The sequence below is a fragment of the Mauremys mutica genome, chromosome 9 (assembly GCF_020497125.1).
Source record: "Mauremys mutica isolate MM-2020 ecotype Southern chromosome 9, ASM2049712v1, whole genome shotgun sequence".
Classification (NCBI taxonomy): domain Eukaryota; kingdom Metazoa; phylum Chordata; order Testudines; family Geoemydidae; genus Mauremys; species Mauremys mutica.
The window spans coordinates 87677136-87696551 of record NC_059080.1 but is presented as its reverse complement, the minus strand read 5'-3'; the positions used below and the strand labels follow the sequence as shown (position 1 = coordinate 87696551).

The 19416-nt window shown below is 42.8% G+C and overlaps 1 protein-coding gene across 1 annotated transcript in view; it reads left to right on the top strand.

Moving 5' to 3' along the window:
- The window catches only part of WDR49 (WD repeat domain 49), a 65384-nt gene that overhangs the window by 6990 nt on the left and 38978 nt on the right, over nt 1-19416 (top strand). Inside the window, exons 3-6 of the mRNA XM_045030956.1 lie at nt 6498-6938; nt 8987-9163; nt 10487-10661; nt 18854-19021. Coding sequence (XP_044886891.1) covers nt 6498-6938; nt 8987-9163; nt 10487-10661; nt 18854-19021 — 961 coding nt within the window. The remainder of the gene's footprint in view (nt 1-6497; nt 6939-8986; nt 9164-10486; nt 10662-18853; nt 19022-19416) is intronic.

The following is a 19416-nucleotide window of genomic DNA, read 5'->3' as shown; positions in this document are numbered from 1 at the left end:
TGTTTTGTGAAACATTTAAATAATTGTTTAATTAAAACCAATATGGAAATTATTAACTAATGGTTTTGATAAATGAAAAATGTCAACCATTGCAGTAATGGGTTTGATAATGTTTTCAATAAAAATGTGCATTAAAAAGGTCGAGCAAAACATTTTGGAAGAGTTGACAATTTTTTGCAAACTTTTTCATTTTTGAAAAAAAAATTAGGTAATTTTGCAAATTTGAAAAAAATGTTGGCCGGCTCCATTTTGGCCAGATCCTTTACTACTGAAGTCAATGGGAATTTTGCTATTGACTTTGTTGGAAGTAGGATCAGTCCCTAAATGAATAGTCTCATTGCAGCCAATGAAAATCCCATCCTACATGTGTCAATACATGATACGCAGATCAGGACGGGCATTGTCGTGGCATTTTTTAATAAATGCCAAACCGCAGATACTTTGATATAAAAACACTAAGATCACCTGCTGAATGCCTAGCACAAGTGGTTCGTTCCCCGCCCCCCACCCCCTCCTAGTGAGAAAAATTACAGCTCTGTTCTTGACCGTGTCAGCAAATCAGTGTAGTATCACAGGATTTATTTCCTGTTTTAAAGGAGTTCAGTGAAGTCAAATCAGATACTATCATGTGTGAGACAATTGGAAATGACAGTTGTAGATTACCAAGTATTTTTTTTAATATAGTGGGCTGTTTATAACTGATGTTAACATAAAAATGTAATTGCTGGGATGGATACTTAGGAGAGAGCATGCATTTAATAGAGATCTTTAAGAACACAAGTTATATGCTTTTTTATTAAATATTCATGTATGCTCTGCACTGCCATACTTCTAGGAATGTGCGCCATAAAGTTTGTGCCAATGTTCCCTCCTAGATTATTATTATTTTTTTTAAAAAAAGACATATCTGTATCAAAGAATGACTGTCCCTGGCAGTTCCTAAGGTTTCCCAGCACATTAGCCACAGTCTGAACATTAACATCAATAGGTGCTGAAATGCTTGCAGAGAGGAAGAATAGATAACCTTGTGGTTAAGGCACTGAACTGGGACTCATAAAATCTGGGTTTTTTGCCATAAAAGTCCTGCATAACCTTGGATAAATAACAATCTCTGTGTGCCTCAGTTCCCCATCTACAAAATAGGAGCTAACAATGATTCCTTCCTCCCTCTCTTTAGACTGTAAGGCAGTGACACCCAAGCTTTTTGCTGCCATGACCATATTGTGATGAATTATTTCCTCCTGGGACCCCAGACAGTGTGGAGGATGCCATTTTGAATAGCAAAATGGCATGCTCCACAGTGTGACCTTGCATGCATCATACATGTGAGGTCATGCTATGAGGCGCAAAATGGTGTCCTCCACACACTAGATATTGCCACGACCCCATCTGCCGATGGCATGAACCCATTTGGGGTTGCAACCCACAGCAGTGGTTCCCAAACTGTAAGTTCTTTTGTGCAAGGGCTACCTCCTATTGTGTATTTTGTACAATGCCCAGCACGACATGGCCCTGATGTCAGTCAGGGTTTGTAGGCACTGCCACTATAAAATATATTAATAAAACTTCCTTTCCCAGGAATGCACATAGGCAGGCTTTTATAGGTGCCATAAAGACAAGACTTTGAGGGCCAATGAGCCTGCTACACTTTTAAATAGCGCTGAATAAAAGTCTTTAACAGGATCAATATCATTGGTAACTTCCATAAAGGTAAATAATTTACAGCAGGGGAAACATTCAAAAACTATGTGGTGTCATCTAACTATACAGCAGTTAGCAATATGACAAAGAACTTTTTTCATCTAGAGAGCTGAAACAGGCTCCTGTATGGACTATGCTGCCAGAAGAAGTCAATGAAGCAACTACTGAGAAGAGGATATAGGCCCAAATCTGCAGAAATGTTACATCTGAAGGGTGAGATTCTGTGTTGTCTCTCTAAGGGGGGCAGCACAGAACTGTAGTCCAGGGGAAGGAGGAGGCTAAGGTGGCTTTAAATCTTCCTGATCTGGGTGTGCTCCCTCCCTTCCTGATCTGGGTGTGGTCCCTCTGCCCGCGCTGCTTCCTGCAGCTCCCACTGGCCTGGAGTGGTGAACCACGGTCACTGGGAGCTGCGATCAGCCAAACCTGTGGACACGGCAGGTAAACAAACCGGCCTGACCCATCAGGGGCTTTCCCTGAACAAGTGGTGGCCCTAGTTTGAGAACCACTGCCCTAGAGGACTAAGTGATGGCAGCCTGTTCAATGGACTGCAAGGCTACCTGTAATGTCCTCAGTGCTGTGTGCTGCATACCTGGACACAACTGTTCCATCTCTATCCCCACCCCTGGTACGCCTGTGTAGCTCTCAGACTGGTTTCTGAAGGGGTCTTCTAGAGGCAGCCTTATAGCTGGCGTTCACTGTGCTTGCACCAGGGGAATCCCCACACAGCTGGCAGCAGCAAATGTATAGGTCTATGATTTAGCCATGGTGGCCTGAAGAATGGACTTTAATCTCGAACAGTCCCTCGCAAGTCGTCTTCCTTTGGCAAGTTCAGTATGGGAGAGTGACACCGACTGACACTTCCCTGAAATAGCCTGACTGAACTTTACTGAGTTAAGTTAAACCTTATTGAATTAGTTTTAATACCTTTAGGGTCCACTGTATTAAAAATGCAATTGGGTCACTTTCTGCATTAGTATGTGCTATGAGAAGGCGGTGTCCCATCTCCTGCCATCTTGAAAGAACCACTCAATGAGAGCTCAGGCTTCATCAGTGGTGTTTCTGGCCCAGGTCCCTATCCAAGACACCTGCAGAGCAGTGACCTGGTCATCGGTACATACCGTCTCATCCTACTATGCTATTACCCAGCAGGCTGGTGATGATGCCAAGGTTGGTAGAGCAGTGTTTCAATCCACATGTTCACGAACTCTGAGCCCACCTTCTTGGGTACCTCTTGGGAGTCATGGAATAGACATGAGCAAGCACTCGAAGAAAAAATGGTTACTATCTTTTCTGTAACTGTTGTTCTTCGAGATGTGTTGCTCATGTCTATTCCACGACCTACCCTCCTACCCCTCTGTCAGAGTTAGCCAGCAAGAAGGAACTGAGAGGGTGCAGGGCTAGCTGGGACCCTTATACCGGTGCATCCGTTCAAAGCACCATGGCACTAGAGCTGGCTTGATGGATACCACTGAGGGAAAAATCTCTGGCCATGGTGCACGCTCACCTAATGTGGAGTGGACATGAGAAACACATCTTGAAGAACAACAGTTACGGAAAAGTTAGTAACCATTTTTTCCTCTCTCTTTTTCTAACTGTTCATATTCTTTAAGAATATGATGTGAGCGCTCAATGTTTAAATGAAAAGAAAATCTGTATCTGTTTCTGTGCTCTGTTAATTGATAAATACATAGAAAATTATTATTTTTATATTAAAGTAACACCTCGAGGTCCCAACGAAGATTGTGGTCCCATTATGCTAAGTGGTATGCAAATACAGTGAGACAATCCTTGTTTCAGACAGTTTACAATGTAAATAGACAAGATAGATAGAGGGTGGGTGGGGAAAGGGCAAAAGGACTTGTCTAAGGACACTGGCAGAGAGGGAAAGAGAACACTGGATTGAGCCTCAAGAAACCTAGGCTCAATCTACTAGACTATCCCACCTCTTACTAGGCCAACCTGCTTCTCTTTAAGAAAAAAAATACACCATTTGATTCCATTAATACTTCAAAGCATGGGCAGTGGGTCGCACAGACAGGGGGAGGAATTGCCTCCCCAAACAGCCAGGCGTGACCCTGCTCTGACGCTTCCTGTGTGTGGCTGTGGCTCCAGTCCTCCTCCCGGCTCTGAGTCCAGTCCCCCAGTGCACTGGGGCCACCTGCCTACCTGCACTCTGGAGCTGGAGAGGCTGGGGCCACGCGCCGCCTGCCTTTCTGGTGCTCCTTTGGGGCTTGCGGGCTAGCTGCGGGAGTGGGCTGGTGGCCACAGTGTGTGTGGGTGGGGAGGGGGGGTGGCGGTGGTTCTGGGCTCCGGTGGGGAGGGGCTTGGCTCCAGCGGGACTTCGGGTGGAAGGGCTGGGGCTGGGGGCTAGCCTCCCCCAGCCGGCGGTTCACGCGATGCCCGTGCTTCAAAGCCTGTGTTACTCTAGACTCTTAGGCAGAAAACCATCCAGAAAATGATATAATTGAAACTTTAATAACTAGTAAAACCACTGATGTGGGAAGGAAAAAAACAAGCCCCTCCAACCTTCCATCAACCTGCAGTCTAGTTACATGCTGTCTGCCTCCTTACAATCTTTCATTAGCATACCATGTTCAGTGGATGGTGGAAATAGCGGAGGAGTAAGATAAACTGGTGCATCTGTGCTGGAACAACATATCAATCTACTTGAGAGGCTGTTCACAGTAGCTGGCAGTGATTCTGCTGTACATATTCATTAAAAAATATATTTAGTAATTGAGTAAAATTGACCAGAGAAGCACAGAATCAAAAGATGGGGAAAATAAAGGGAAGGTATAGCAATAGAGGGAGTACAGTAGAATCCTTCTCACTGGGGTACCTCAGTAGACAATTTATCCTGATTCTGGAAATACTTAAGCTCATGTAACTATTCATGTGCTTAAAATTGAGCACGTGCCTATGAGTTTGCAGGATCAGGGCCTAAGAGGTGTGCCTATTAAAAATTAAAATCTTGAAATAAAAGACTCCAGTGAATCTTTTTTTCAAAAAAATCTTTATATTCAATACTCTTTAAATGAAGTGTGTGTAGCTCTCTCTCTGTACTGCACCTTTAAACTTCTAAGCTATGTGATTCTCTGCGGGGATGGCTGGTATTCTGAGAGTCCCATGCTAAAAAAGGAGCAAACTCTTTCTCATGTCACATTTTAACATCTCAGTGAATTGAGACCAAATTGGGTAAATGCAAAACATATCCCTGGAGATGGCTGTCTCATTTACATGGCAATGTCTTGATGCTAAACACATCACAGTGGGAAAATGTTAAGTTAGCTCCTGTATTAATATTACATTAAGATGTAAATATATAATGCTGGTAAATGCAAGATTGGGAATGGGTATACAACTTTTCATTTCTAAGTTGCTGCTATCAATCCTCCCCAGCCTGAAAGTGTAACCATCTGAGGGATGTTAGGTATCCCAATGAGATTCTCAAGGTGTGTGCACGCATTGGGGGGAGGGGGGTGGGCTCAGCTCTGTTTTTGATGCACAACTGTTCACCACATCACCATTGCAAATCTACATCTTTGTGGTCGGTGTCAGCAAAGGCTCTAGCCAAGTGGATGGGTATGGAGACAGATATATTTGCTTATCCGAGAGCCTGTCCTCAAGGTCAGGTTTCAGGCAAGTTGGCAGGGCATTTGCAGGATAAAGGTTGGTACCTCATTCCCTGTAGCTCACACCTTCTGGGGATATAGGACTGCAGACTCCAACTCTTTCATTTTGCAATTTGGCACTTGGCCCGAGTTTTAGGTGCTGGTCATCTGCAACTCCCACTGATCTCACTGTGGGCACTGTGCAGCACTTTTGAATATCAGTCTACAAAAGAGGAGATCTCTGTACTCCTACACAAAAGTGAAATAAAAGTTCCTGTGTAAATACAAGATAATTTGCATTCTAGTATAGTGTGTCATTACTGTGAGACATGGAAAGACAAGATAGATAACAAAGAAATGTTAATGGGATGCAAATAGGAGAAATAATTAAACCTGGTTTTCCACAAAGTTATCGTGAATTTACTTTTTTTTCATTTTTTTACTTACTATAAAAACTGTCATGTCAGCCTCTGCTAGATTTTTCAATAACTAATTGCAATAGTGAGCTTGCATGAGGCATTGCGTTCATAGCCTTTTTTAAAAAAAATGTAAGTACACTTAATTTAATGGCATGAGAAAATTAATGGAATCAGAAAAAATATGCAGAGTTGACTGAATGGCTCAGGAGATTAGTAATAAGATGCAGAGTCTTCCAGCCAAGTTCACCAGGTCAAATCCAGCCCAGTGACTAAAAATCACTACCATCTGACAGCTATTCAATAGTCCATATGAGAAGAGTTTTTGGTCACAGGTGTCCACAGTTTAGAATGCACCATTGCAACTTTGTTAGCAGTCTCAGCAGAAATTTTTGGGGGGTGGGAGGCAATGGGTAATATTCACCCCTGTGCAGAGAGCCACAAGAGTTTAAGTGGTGCATGGGGCCTTGTGTTTGGTCCTCTGCACAAAGGAAAATTTTATCCTGGCTGTCTAGAGAACTTTGACTCCAGGGCTGTCAATCTGGTGTGTTATACAAATATTTCATTGTTAAAATATCTACATGGCCCTCTTGTGAAGAGACAGACTCCTTTGATCAGGTTTTGTAAAATAGTTCATTATTACAGACTGAATGTGCTTTTAGACACCACGCATAAGATTACTACTTGCTGTGTGGCAAATCCATGTTTATGTTTACTAGCAGGGGCACACCAGTGCAACTACTGTTGTCTCACTCTGTCCTTTCTGAAGTCTCCAGGTTTAAACGGAAGAGTGGTCATGACGAGAGAAGAGTTCACAGAGCAGATGTGTGCAGTGATCAGACCAAGTACTAAAGAAGAATTTGGTGAGATGTTTGATAAGATAGATGTGACCCGAGATGGTATCATTGACTGGGACAAAGTGACCTCTTTCATGCTCTTAGACCTTAATGAGAAGGATGAACGAACGAGATCATCAGTTATCCCCCAGTGGAAGAATCTCCGACTTCTTTCACCCATCCACAAAGATATTATTCAAAATGTAACTTTTTTGAAAGGCGCCAGCTGTTACCTGACTGTAAGTAGAAATGGATTGCTGGGAGTCTGGGGAGAAAACACAAAGCTACAGAGAACTCTGCAGATTACTACAGAAGCTGTCAAACTGAAAGATCTGTGGGTGACCACGCTGATCTCGCTAGGAAATGTAAACAAGGTATAAACCCCCTTTTTAAAAAAGTCTGTTAGAACTTGTAAAATATCAGATTGATAACCACTGAAGTTCTCTGGTTATTCACCAGGCCAGTACAGCATGAGGAATGATGATGAGTATTACACTTTTGCCAGATGGAGAATGTAAGCCAAAAGTGCTGGGTTCAAAGTCTGTAGAATGCTTCTTGGCAAATAAGTAAACCTGCTCAAGCCAGCACCCAGAAACCTGGGGAAACTAAATTCACCTCCCTGGGTGCCCTTAACAGGAAGAACTTCCACACACTCAAACACTTTAGACTGTGCAGAAACAAGGAAATCTTTATTAAGGGAAAGGCAACAGTCATAAGCTTGGGAAAACATAGCAACAAAATAGCTATGTAGATAAGGAGTAAAATACCCACCCCTTCCAGTAGCTTTGGCAGTAACTCTGGGTAACTCCCTTGCCACCCAGCTTACACAGTTAAATAAGGAAGTTCCACTCATGTCATTAGGTCCTGGGGTATCTTCTGTGACCTTCAGAGAACCAGACATCCACTCTTTTAAATCTTATTCCAGTCCCATTCACGCTTATGGCCCATCCCAAAACTGCCATCCTTTAGGTCAAGGACAGTTTGAAAGGACTCCCTTTATAGACCTTAGATCAGCCAGAAGGGGCACTGTTCAAAAACACTAGTATTCTCTCCCCCTGTCTACACCTTGCTGAGAGTTGAACGTGCTTCCTTATTGCTTTCAACCCATGTTATCCCAAAAACTGAGACACCATAACTGAGCCCTGGTCTACACTACAGACTTATGTTGGTGTAACTACGTCGTTCAAGGGTTTGGAAAATCCACACTCCTGAGCAGTGACAGTAACTAAACTCCTGGTGTAGACAGAGCTTTGTCGATGGGAGGACTTCTCCCCTCAACACAGCAACTGCCTCTCGGGGAGGTGGAGTACCTATGCTAATGGGAGAAGCTCTCCCGTCGGCATGGATAGCAGCTTGGCTAAGTGCTATGGTGGCGCAGCTGAATTATGTTGCTGCAGCGCTGTAAGTGTAGACAAGACCTATATCCCATAACACTAACAATGGACTAGCCACATACTCTATATTAAATGAAGCCCCATATGGTTACCTTGTCTCAGAATGATATCCCCTAATAAAGCTAAGCGACATTTATGACGTCAGGTGTAAAGGGGATAGCAGTTCCAATGCCCAGATACAGGTAGGATCTGTACAAGTTTGAAAGTCAGTCACTGGATTTGCATGTGGTACATTCAGATATGTTTTAACTAGTTACCATATCTTGACTAGGGCTGGATGAACAATTTACACTCTTCAGGGAAATTGTAACCTTTTGTTCAGTGCCTAAATTGTCAGAACACATTGCAACTTTCTCACTTTTAATCTTTAGTCAAAATGATACATTAGATCATATTTGCAAATAAACCTTGGTTCATAGTTCATTTGATCAGTTTGTTGCAAGTATTTGATATTAAAAAAACTGAAGCTGTTTTGACTGGACACACAGGTCACTGGGTTGGGGCGGATCCCCTGCTACATTCGGCTCCCAGTGGTACAGCATAATGTGGAACTCCCTCAGGGAACCAGTTATGGCTCCCTGATTCTCTGCCTTGGTCCAAGCACAGGTTAGCGCAGGGATATAGTGACCTTATGCTGGCTGGGAATAGGCTGAACACACAGTTTTACTGAGAGGAAGTTTCCAGCCTTTTGAATCTTCCCTAGTATGTTTTTGCTGCCTGCTCTGGCTGGATGAGAGATCAGGTTTGCATAATCTTAATACTTGCAATTTTGAATTTAAAGTTCACTTTTGGAATGGACATTCCTGCCAGCCAATTTGATTGTTAGAATACAGAAAGGGAACCTAAAGGAGTTTTAAATGTAGGCTGTGTTATTCCAGAAAATAATTGGAGATTTTTTGTTGCAAATTTGTCTTGCTATAATTTTGACCAGTTCATTAAAGATGATATGTAATCTGTTCTATGTTAAAGAATATTTTAAATGCTTAATCTAGCAATGTGGTTCTCCCCTCCCCATCTCCTTCCTCCAGATAGCTGTTGCTTTTACGAGTAAAGAGATCTGCTTCTATGATCTGAATTCCAAGCAAGGGTTGTCTTGTCAGTACAGGCTGCATGGCCTTCAGGGAACAGTGATATGTATGAACTATTGGTATAACCCTCATGATGGAAATGAAGCTATTCTAACATTGGGGGATGTCTGTGGACAGGCAAGTATGGTATAAAGAAGACAAAAAGGTTGGCACAGAGAGTTCCCTATTTCTCAGCAGATAATGTTTATTAGTGGCTGAATCATATAATTGTATCATCATTATACTTTGCCAGATAGTTATGGAATTTTCACCCTGGATTTGTTTGAGTAGTAACAGCAATCTAACAATGTAGCGACTGATAAAGTCAGAAAGCCGGCCCATTCTTGAATAAAACGCTAAAGTGAATGACGATATTAAAAAAAAAAATCCAAGTAGCGCACACTGATACTATGCACAGTATTACATATGAAAGGGCAGAATACAGATTATTGCTATGTTATAAAATCTTAGTGGTCACAGACAGAAAGGACCTTGGCTCTCAGGGCATTTAGGCCACCTCCTGCCAGTGTAGAATTATTCCCTACAGTGCATTTTCTACTATTTTGTCCAGCAATGTGATTCCTACCTCCTAGCTTGAAAGATTGAAGTCACAGCTTCACTACTAAGGAGCGTCTCCTACTATTCAAAATAAATTGTCTCAATTGCATCCCATTACTCAGTCATACACCTTATACTGCACTAAAACAGTCTGTTTCCAGACTATGTGCTTACTCCTGTCAATTACTTTTAGATTTGTCACCCCCTTATTTGTCATATAGCCAAACTATACACATTTAGCTCTTTTAATCTCTGCTCACAAGCAAATCCCTGCAGCCTCGTTAAAGAAGATAGCCATAGCAATAATACTGAAACTCAAATATCTGCACGTTATGAATTTGTAATAAAGTAGAGAGTTTGTGCTGTATTCAATTTAGCTACCTCGCTGTCAGCAGTGATGGACACCACCTTGTACAAAACCCCAGTTTGAGCAGCCTCAGTCAGTCCTTGACTAAAGTCATCAGTGGCTTAAATCAAATCAACTGGGGGGAAGAAAGGCACAGTCCATAAACATAATATAAACAAGTCAAAAAGCACTTTATTGGTAGGGCTTCTCCTTCTATCTTTCTCCCTTGTACTTCCAAAGGTTTTTAAGTCCTTCAGAGGCAGGCTAATGCTACTGTTCTGGCAGAAAGTTGTTATCCTGTGAAGTCACAAGTTCATCTACCACCCTCCCTACCCCTCGCCCGGCGTATATACTTGGGTTTGTCCTTATTAACTACAGCCGGTGAGGGCATGTTTCTCCATAATTGACATTTCTCCCAGATGAGCTGGCCTGGGGCAGTATTTGCTATCTGCAGGCAGAGAATGTTCTTAATCTCTTCCTGCCTGCATTTGGTATGGGGTCTGTAGGTCACCACCCCCCCTTATTTTTTTGTTAAATAAAAGTTATTTCTTTCTCAGGTTCAAGCCATTTCCTTTACCACTGCTCTGATCTCTTTGTTTGAACGACCTGCTAGCTCTGCTGAAGGTGAAGAAGCAACAGTGACCATTAGTTGGCAGGAGCTGGTCTCTGGGTATCACAAATGCTGTTATACGTTAAAGCACAAACTTCATTATAAAGACTGGGTCAAGCAAGGTACTGAATCTGAAAGCTTAAAAAAAATCCCTTGCTGTATGCCGTAGTTATATTCATTACTAAAAGCTGATGGTCCGCTTGTGTTGAGAAGCTATTGCTAATTGCATGTCGAGGGAAACTGGTACTGTATCTATAGTAATGAGTATCACTAATGCTGGGAGAATTATTTTTCCTTTGAAGGCTTTCTGCTGTACACAGTTCATCTTTGCACCTGAACTCTCATGCTGAGCAGAGGGAAGCGGTTGTGGTTGCCAGGATCTGTGTAACTGCAGCCCAGTTCTCTTCATAATAACTATTCTTTTCATGTCAGGAGGTTTGTGATGGTGTACACAGGCCTTTTGGTGCCCCTTGGAAAGGGTCCTGAAGCCCGGCCCCAGTAGTCACTCTGACCAGACCCTGCAAAACAGTAAACAGCCTGGGGCACTGGGGGTTAATTTCTGGGCAGGTTCAGAGACAGCTCAGGGAGGTATCAGCAGCTAATTAGGTACAGCTGAGGCATTTTGGCTAAGCACCTTAAAAGACAGGAGATAATGACATACAGGGGACCAAAAGCCAGGATAAGGAGTTCTGTGGGAAACATAGGAGCTGCCTTGTATGGTTTATGCATTTTGCATATTTTGAGTTTATGTGGAAAACTACCTGTATTGTTTGATTAAAGACTTTTGTCAACTTGGGGTGCAGAGTGATCCTGGTCCCACTGAAGTCTGTGTCAATGCTCCCATTGACTTTAATGGAGCTAGCATATCATGTTTGTTGTCAGTTGGGGATAAACTAGAACACCCCAACTCAGGGAACATGATGTGTGCTCAAACCTGTGAATTTCTTCTTTTAAAATTCTGCCATAGTCCTATTACAACTTGGTGCTAGGAGTAGGATATTGGACACCCTCTGGACAAGAGAGAGGTATCATCAAATAACTAGTACAATCGCAGCAAATAGTGCAACAGCACTAGGAGTTGCTGCTTTAGAGGTTCATCACCATGCCCCAATAGGGCTCTGGAAGATTACTTGGCCAGTGGGGTCTGTAGGTGACAGTATTGGGCTGAATCGGGGTATCCTCTGCGACTCACTGGTACAATTCTGGTCAGACCTGTTCCTCCCGATTCCCTACCGGAGTTGGGAGCCTGAAGGATGGATTGGGCCTCTTAGTAGTTCCAGATCAAGCTTCACCCAGTTGGTCACCTATTGGACTCCACTCCACTGGAACAACAAGATGGACATTCAGAGAGTGAATGTGCAAATCTGGGTTCACTGGCATAACTCTGGTTCTATGGAAGAAGTAGCTTGTATAATAGAACACTATGTCCCTGCCAGTTGGCTTAACAGGCCCCTTCTCAGGTTTGACACCAATCCCACAAGAAGAGGCCAAGCACCTGGTAATCTGAGGAATCTCTGGAGTTGTCAGGGGCATGGACTCCAACAGAGGTCTCCAGTTGGGTGGCTGGAATCTTCACCTAGATACTCCCAAGGAATCGCTGGCTATGGTTTCTCTAGGGGATCAGACCATGGGGTGAAAGGGCATCTGACTCAGTAATTTATTTTTGGTGTGTGGAACCAGGGCAGATTAGCTGGGGTTTCAACTCCTAGAAATAATAAAAATCAGGCCAAAGATCCTTGCAAATATACCTGTTCACTTCTCCTTCTCCTTGTGAGATTTTGGTTACAAGGATTCCCCGCCCTTTTCTGTAAATTAAACAGCTGAATGTTTGTTTGTATTCATGCACACCAGGCCTCTGGACACTGGTGTTCATTCCTGAGCAGCTATATGGACCAGACTGTGCAAACCCAGGGAGGTGCATGGGGGCTGCAGCTGTCTGTGTGCCTGTGCAGGAACTGAAAGGATGGAGGGAGTGGGCAGCTCCTTTGCACTTCCCCCCAAGGACTCTCCCCTGGATCAGTCAGAATCTGTCTGTGAGTATAAAGCCCGGTCATGGTGTCTGGCTCTAGTACCTACCCTAAGAAAAGCCAGCATTTTCATAACTTCAAATCAGCTCAGTCATTTCAGGTTAACATGCAAGCATTTCAAAGTGTGTCTTTAAAAATCTAGTAGCCCAAAACACTGTTTACCCCAGATGAGCCTGTTAGCTGCTGGGACTAGTAGGGGCATGCCATGTTCTCTGTGTTTTACTACAGCTCAGTGCTGATAGGAACACATGCTCTCTTGTGAGCTTTCCCTTTGCTTCCCCTGAATTCAAGGGTGGGGAACAGTTGCAGTCTCTGCACTGAGCAGGTACACTGCTTACTCCAGGCACCCCAGGGTTGGACATCACTCTAATGGAGCAGGGAGCAGGCACAGCCTATGGCCCCACCACTCCTACAACTAGCCATATGGGGTGGGCTGAGGTGTGTGGGGAGAGTGGGCTGAGGTGGGGGGGAAGCAGGCTTTGCAATGTTCACTCTGCCCCTCTGTAAGGCAGACAGATAGGAACTGTACCTCTCCCAGGTGCAATGCCTTCCTGAGCATCCCCTGGGCAGGTGTGGCTCTCTCCTGCTTCCTACTCAGGCCAGTGCCTAACTGCCACAATCGGGCCCACAGGGAGAGCGAGTGCTTTTTGTGTTTAACTTCATAAATTCTGAGAGAAATGTGAAATGTTCTTGTACACCTATCTAAGTAACTGCAAATCAGGCATTTAGGTCTGCTTTTATTGACATGGGAGGCAGGAAGCATGAAAGATAAATCAGCGGGGTATTATAATGAATACCCATCTAGAGTACTGCACACATTCAGCATTTAGGACAAAGGCAGTAAAGTAATGCAACATTCTGATCTAGTTGTAAATGGATCCCATTAAAGTGAGTTTATGGCATTCTGAGCTGTAATATCTCATTTTCTTACATTGAAAAAGTAAGCAGTTATGCAGTTTGAGACTTAGAACACCTAGTGGAGTCTAGAAGGACTTTTCGCTCTATCCACACACAGAAATGCATCATGCTAGGGCACAGATCCTGGCACTCCATTAAGGCAACCTATTTATCCAAATGGATGCATGGCATGGATTTCCTGATGTGCTCAACTGCGCCATACTTGGGGATACTACGCAGCTGGTAGTGCCAAAAAGTACCTTCCAAAAGAGTCTCTCAAACCAGCTCAGGCTTCTTATTACTAGCCTGTGTCAACTGGTGCAACTCCCAGCACAAGTAAAGAGCTCCTCTATCCTGTCCTACTGAGTGTTAAATCCATATTACTCTTCAGTATGACCTGTGATGGCGTCTGAATGACACCTCCAGGTAATTCTTGGGTTCCTCTTTCTCATCTCTTCTTCATTTTCTCGGCTGAACTATTATGTAGTGCTGCGTTGAACGCAATGTACACGCAGACCTAAATCTTGAGTGCCTGAGCTCCAACATCTCCCATTTTAAGGTGACTAGCCTGCAAAAGCATTTCACGATTCTTCTGGATCAGCTGTATTATATCAATGCAATAAGTAATACTAGTGTTTACTGTTCCATCACCTGGCTGACCACTTCTTAGGTCTCTTTGTAATAAACTTGTATTTTCCTTTTTCTGTTTTCAGGCCAGTATGCTTGGTCTTGTCCTCACTGACAAACTCCAAATAATGTCTCCCCTTTTTCTTTGTTACAACCCCTGAAGGACATACAAACCACCATCAGAAAGACTCTTTGCAACACGTCTTCAAAGCTTCTCATATCTGATGAGTTCAGCCTCTCTTTAAGTTTGCATCTTGGAATTCTTTCTGTAGCCCTTCCTGGAACTGCCTTTTTTTTTTTTTTTTTTTACTGAGACCCCTTCAGTATTTTGGCATTCAAAATCACATAATTTGTTGGTTTTAGTTTTGCTACTTAGGCCTATTGAAGTCAATGGAAAGGCTCTTGTTGACTTCGTGGTCTTTGGATCAAGCCCTTACTAAGGCTGATGAGTGAAATTCACTCTTGTGCAGAGGGCTAGCTCAAGGTCAATGCACTACTTAATCCCTATTTTGAGGATTTAAGTGGTGTGTAGGCCTTGCCATGGGCCTTGCTTAGGAGTGAATTTTACTCTATTTGTTAGTTACCATACAATCCCCGGCTAAACAATTTCAGTTCAAAGTTCACCCACTTCTTAACTGCTCCCAATCTACAGGTACTTTCCCCTGGATTCTGAATTGTCCATATAATTCTCTCCAAGCATCAGAATTTTTCATTTCTACTTTTTCTTTAACAAACAAACAAACAAACAAAAAAACAAAAAAACACCTAAACCCTTCTCACAGAACCACTCATGGAGCACTGTAATAGAAGTACATCCATCTTTACAGAAAGGATTTTTTCTCTCTTCTCGGATTGAAGATGTATAATTTTTCATTTTGAATGGAGAACATTTCAGATGTAGTATTAAATTATCTTGAAATACTGATCAAGGGGAGGTAGCTGGAGGAGGGAATTACACATACTCAAGGGGCTTTAAATAAGTGAGGAGGCCATTGTTGCTAACAAGTGGTTCATATATAGAAGGGGAGATGATAGAACACAAGAAGCCTCAAAGCAGTGCAATATGGATAGATTCCAGACATACCTGAGTTACCACAAGGACAAAAGAAGTTAAGGAGGGAAAAAGAGAGAAGCATAAATAGAGGGAATAAATACAAACTCAACATTTCCAAATTATGTTGGATTCTTGAGAACATGCATGTGTTAAAGTTGAGGGGAAAGTAACAGAAGAAACAGGATAGCTTGTAAAGGCAGAGATAGAACCTGAGACCTTGATAAAATACTTTATAGATAGTCAATGTCATTTCGATGTCCTGTACTCTGTCCAGGGCCGGTGCAACCATTTAGGTGACCTAGGCGGTCGCCTAGGGCGCTGGGATTTGGGGGGGCGCCATTTTCTTTGGCAGCAACCGTGGTGGCCGGATCTTCAGCCACCCCAGTCGCCACCGGCATTTAGGCGGAGGGAGCTGGGGCAGGGAAGCGCAGGGAGGGCCGCCTGCAGCAAGTAAGGGGGGGGGCGGCACGCAGGGGAACTCCCCGCCCCAGCTCACCCCTGCCCCGCCTCCTTCCAGAGAACGCCGTGCCTGCTTCACTTCTCCCGCCTCCCAGGCTTGCAGCGCCTAAGCTGATTGGCGCTGCAAGCCTGGGAGGCAGGAGAAGTGAAGCAGCCACGGTGTGCTCGGGGTGCTCGTGCTTGTGCGCGGAGCAGGGGTGAGCTGGGGTAGAGGGGTGCCTCAGGGCGGGGGCATGGGGGGGCGCTCAAGGTGGAAGTTTCGCCTAGGGCGCGAAACATCCTTGCACCGGCCCTGACTCTGTCCTTTATTTGTCTACTAAGATTAAGGTTACAGACTTTGGTAAACTCACAGTACAGGGTAAAGGTTTATTCAACGTGTGGGAATGCCAGATAAAAGGCAAATATATATAGTACTTTTTTTTTTTTTTAAAGATGGGATTTGATCAACTTACATGAAGAGTTGAAAGAAAAGTGATGTTTTCTTGTCTACTGTCATTCATAGATAAGGGTTATAGTTCACTGAGAAGGATGCAAATAGTGCAGCAAAATTAAACTTTCCCAAAATAACTGGGAGTAATTTTGTGGTAATACAAACAGTCTTACTATGGAACAGGAGGTGTTATAGACAGAGGAAAACAAAGTCTATGGTAAACCCTCATTGAAATCCATGGAATTTTTGACAGCAAATTGCGCACAAGGAGGTAGATTTTCAAAAGCACAAGTAACAAATTAGGCACCTAACTCCCAAGGACTTTCACTGTGATGTAGGTGCCCAACTGCCATTTGTGCCCTGAAAAATCTCCTCTTTGGTCTCAAAAACATGTGTGAGGGAGGAAAGGTGAAAGATGTTACATGCTTTCTTGATGGGAAAGTATATGTGGGGCTTGTTGAAGTTCCTGTTGAACAAAATATAAAGAAAATTTACTCAAAGAGGATTCAAAATCTGGTGGTCAATACAATGGTGAGAAGGGACATGGCTGAACTGCAGAAATGTTAGGAAATATTTTAGTGAGAAAGGAGGTAGTGGTAGATCCAGGAAAGGGGTGGGTGTGCCTTTCCCTGCTTCCCCAACGGGGGAGCAAATGGCAGGAATAAGCATAAACTGAGTCATGGGAGCTGGACAAAGGGGAAAGCTGCTCCAAGGAAGGCTCCATCTTGCCACAAAGACCCTTTGCGGGTGTAACATGGAGCATAGCATCGTGTGTGGCCACAGAGTGCGGCCTGGGATAGGAGTTGGGAAATGCTTGCTCAGCATGGCACCTTCCCCTTTCAGAACAGTGATCCTTACCCTAAAAAAATCCATCTGAACAAGCACTAACTCCCTCTTCCTGGCTTTTGTGGAACACACATGAACTGTAGTTACCTGGGGGAGCAGGACAGCCAATCATAGTGTGGCTTGTTGCCATTGCTGAAAGGACAAAACAGAGGGACTCAGACCCACATAGGAATCTGCATATGATCTGAGATCCACAAGGTCTTAAGTGACTATTCCAGAGGATCTTTGACTCCTTTTAAACTTGCTGGTCCCATGGGATCATGCACCTTGCTGGCTGTTCTACAAAAGCTATTGAACCATGGAGAGCCATGTGACTCCATTTGCAAAGATGAACACTTCCTACAACAAAAGGGATTCCTTAGTCAAAGGTGCATCAATGAGAATGGAAAGTAGAGGTAGCTGTGGGTTCACTTTCCATCAGTTTTAATTTGTGATACTGCCTCTATTGTGGGGCTGTATTCTGCATTTGCAAGGACTTGCTGATCTAATTTGGTCCTCTAATAGGTCACTAATTTTCCTGATAATATCGGAGGGTAATGTTAGGATTTTCCATGTTTGTGAATGGAATAAAATTGTTGATCATGCTTATTGGAAGAACATTTTGGTTCAGATCCTTACCTGGTGTAAAATAGTGTAACTGCAAATGAAACCAATAGAGCTATGCTAATTTACAGCAGCTGAGGATCTGGACATAGAGAATATTTTATAGAGCACTTTCCAAGGACAAAGCTATTCATTGCAAAACATTTGGAAATAAAATTACTTTTTTTCAATGCAGATTCAGATATTTTCATGGCCATATTTTGGTTGTTTCCCTAACTTCTGTTTGTCATTAAGAAGCCTTTTCTATCTCAATCTGTCCCCTTTTCTCCTTCTCCATGCACACGAGCATTTTAATTTGCCACATACTTTGATGTTATGGAAATTCCTTTAACCTTACCTTTTAGTCAGACATTCTTCAAGGAGCTTGACTTACAATACAGTTTAGTCAGAAACGAGTTTATATCTTTGTAACAAACTGTGCAAATCTCCGAGCTCCTGAAACATACATCTTGTTCCCACAAAAGTCACTTATAACCTCCAGAATCAAATCCTAAAGCAACACTCTGAGTTTAAGATTTCCAATTTGTCTTTCCCGATGGACTGCAGAGCAAGAATTGTAACAGCATTTGAATTTTAAGTGGAAATATAACAAAGTAATTTCCCAGATATTTGCACTTTTTGATTACCCAGTAATTATACTGTAGCATTACCATGTATTTGTGTAGGAATAATTATTGTATAATGCAGACTTTAGATTTCAGTATCGCTTTACTGAATTAAGAATCACTAGCCTCGTAACTTGGGGCCATATTGTGTCACCAGTTTTATATCCAAGCTGCTCAGGGATTAGAAACCAGTGGCAAAGCTCTGTAGTTCAGAAGGGATCACTGCAAGGAGAGTTAGCTGTTACCAGTATATAGTGTTCTGTATGGTTCATTAAGTCTCTATACCAAAAATGTAAATGAGACTTCATTGTATTAGCAAAGCAGTGTGATGTATTTTTACCACGTTTCTGTTAGATTTCTTTCTTGTCCAATTACAAAGTATTGAATGCCCTCTAATACCACTGAACTTCATGAGAGCTGAAGCCATTGAGCACCTTATTAGACCCACACCGTATATTGTATGTCCTTGTCATCTATGGACTCATCGCTGAAATGTGCTGAGAACTCTGGCCACAATCCAGCAAAGCACTTAAGTGTGTGAGCAGTCCTGGATCAGATCCAGAGTTCTCAGCACCTTGCAGGATTGAGTCCTGCAGGCCTGATCCAAACCCTTTTGAAGTCAAGGTTAGTTTTCTCCCTGATATTAATAGTTTTTTTTAATTAGGCTTAGAGTTAATATACATTGTTCTTTATTAAACTAGCTCTGATTGGATTATATTAAAAGAAATCAATTCAAAGGTTTTCTTTTTTTTTTCTCACCAATTAGTTGCATACAGCTCTTCTTTTGATGCCTTTATTTCCAGTACAACCAGTAATGTTAATACATTGGTGCTGGCTTGGAGAGAAAAATTAAAGCCTCGTCTTAAAACTACATCCTTCGACATTGCCCGGGGAATTAATGCTTTTGACTTCCACTCTCGACTCAACTTAATTGGTACGTTTTAAAAAACTGACTAATTTATGGTCTACAGTAAAGCCTTAGGGGCCAAGAAAACTGTATTCTGTATGTGTACATATATAGGCATTTTCTTCCTTTGTATGCATTCTGCCTGCAAAAGTGAATGACCGAGTCCTAGTGTTTTATATGTATGTGATGATGTTTTATATTTCCAGCTTATGAAGTGGAAGACAAATTAGCTGGGGGGAAGGCATAGAGAAATTTCTGCTCAAAAAGTGCAAGTTTAGGGAAGTTCTGAGAAACTGCAGGTGCGATTACAATGGAAATTGTTCTGCATTATTAATTATTGCAGTCACTACCGCTCTCACATATTCACTTGTAACATAAACACATTCTCATTTATCAAAGCAATTATTGCTGTGTGTTTCAGA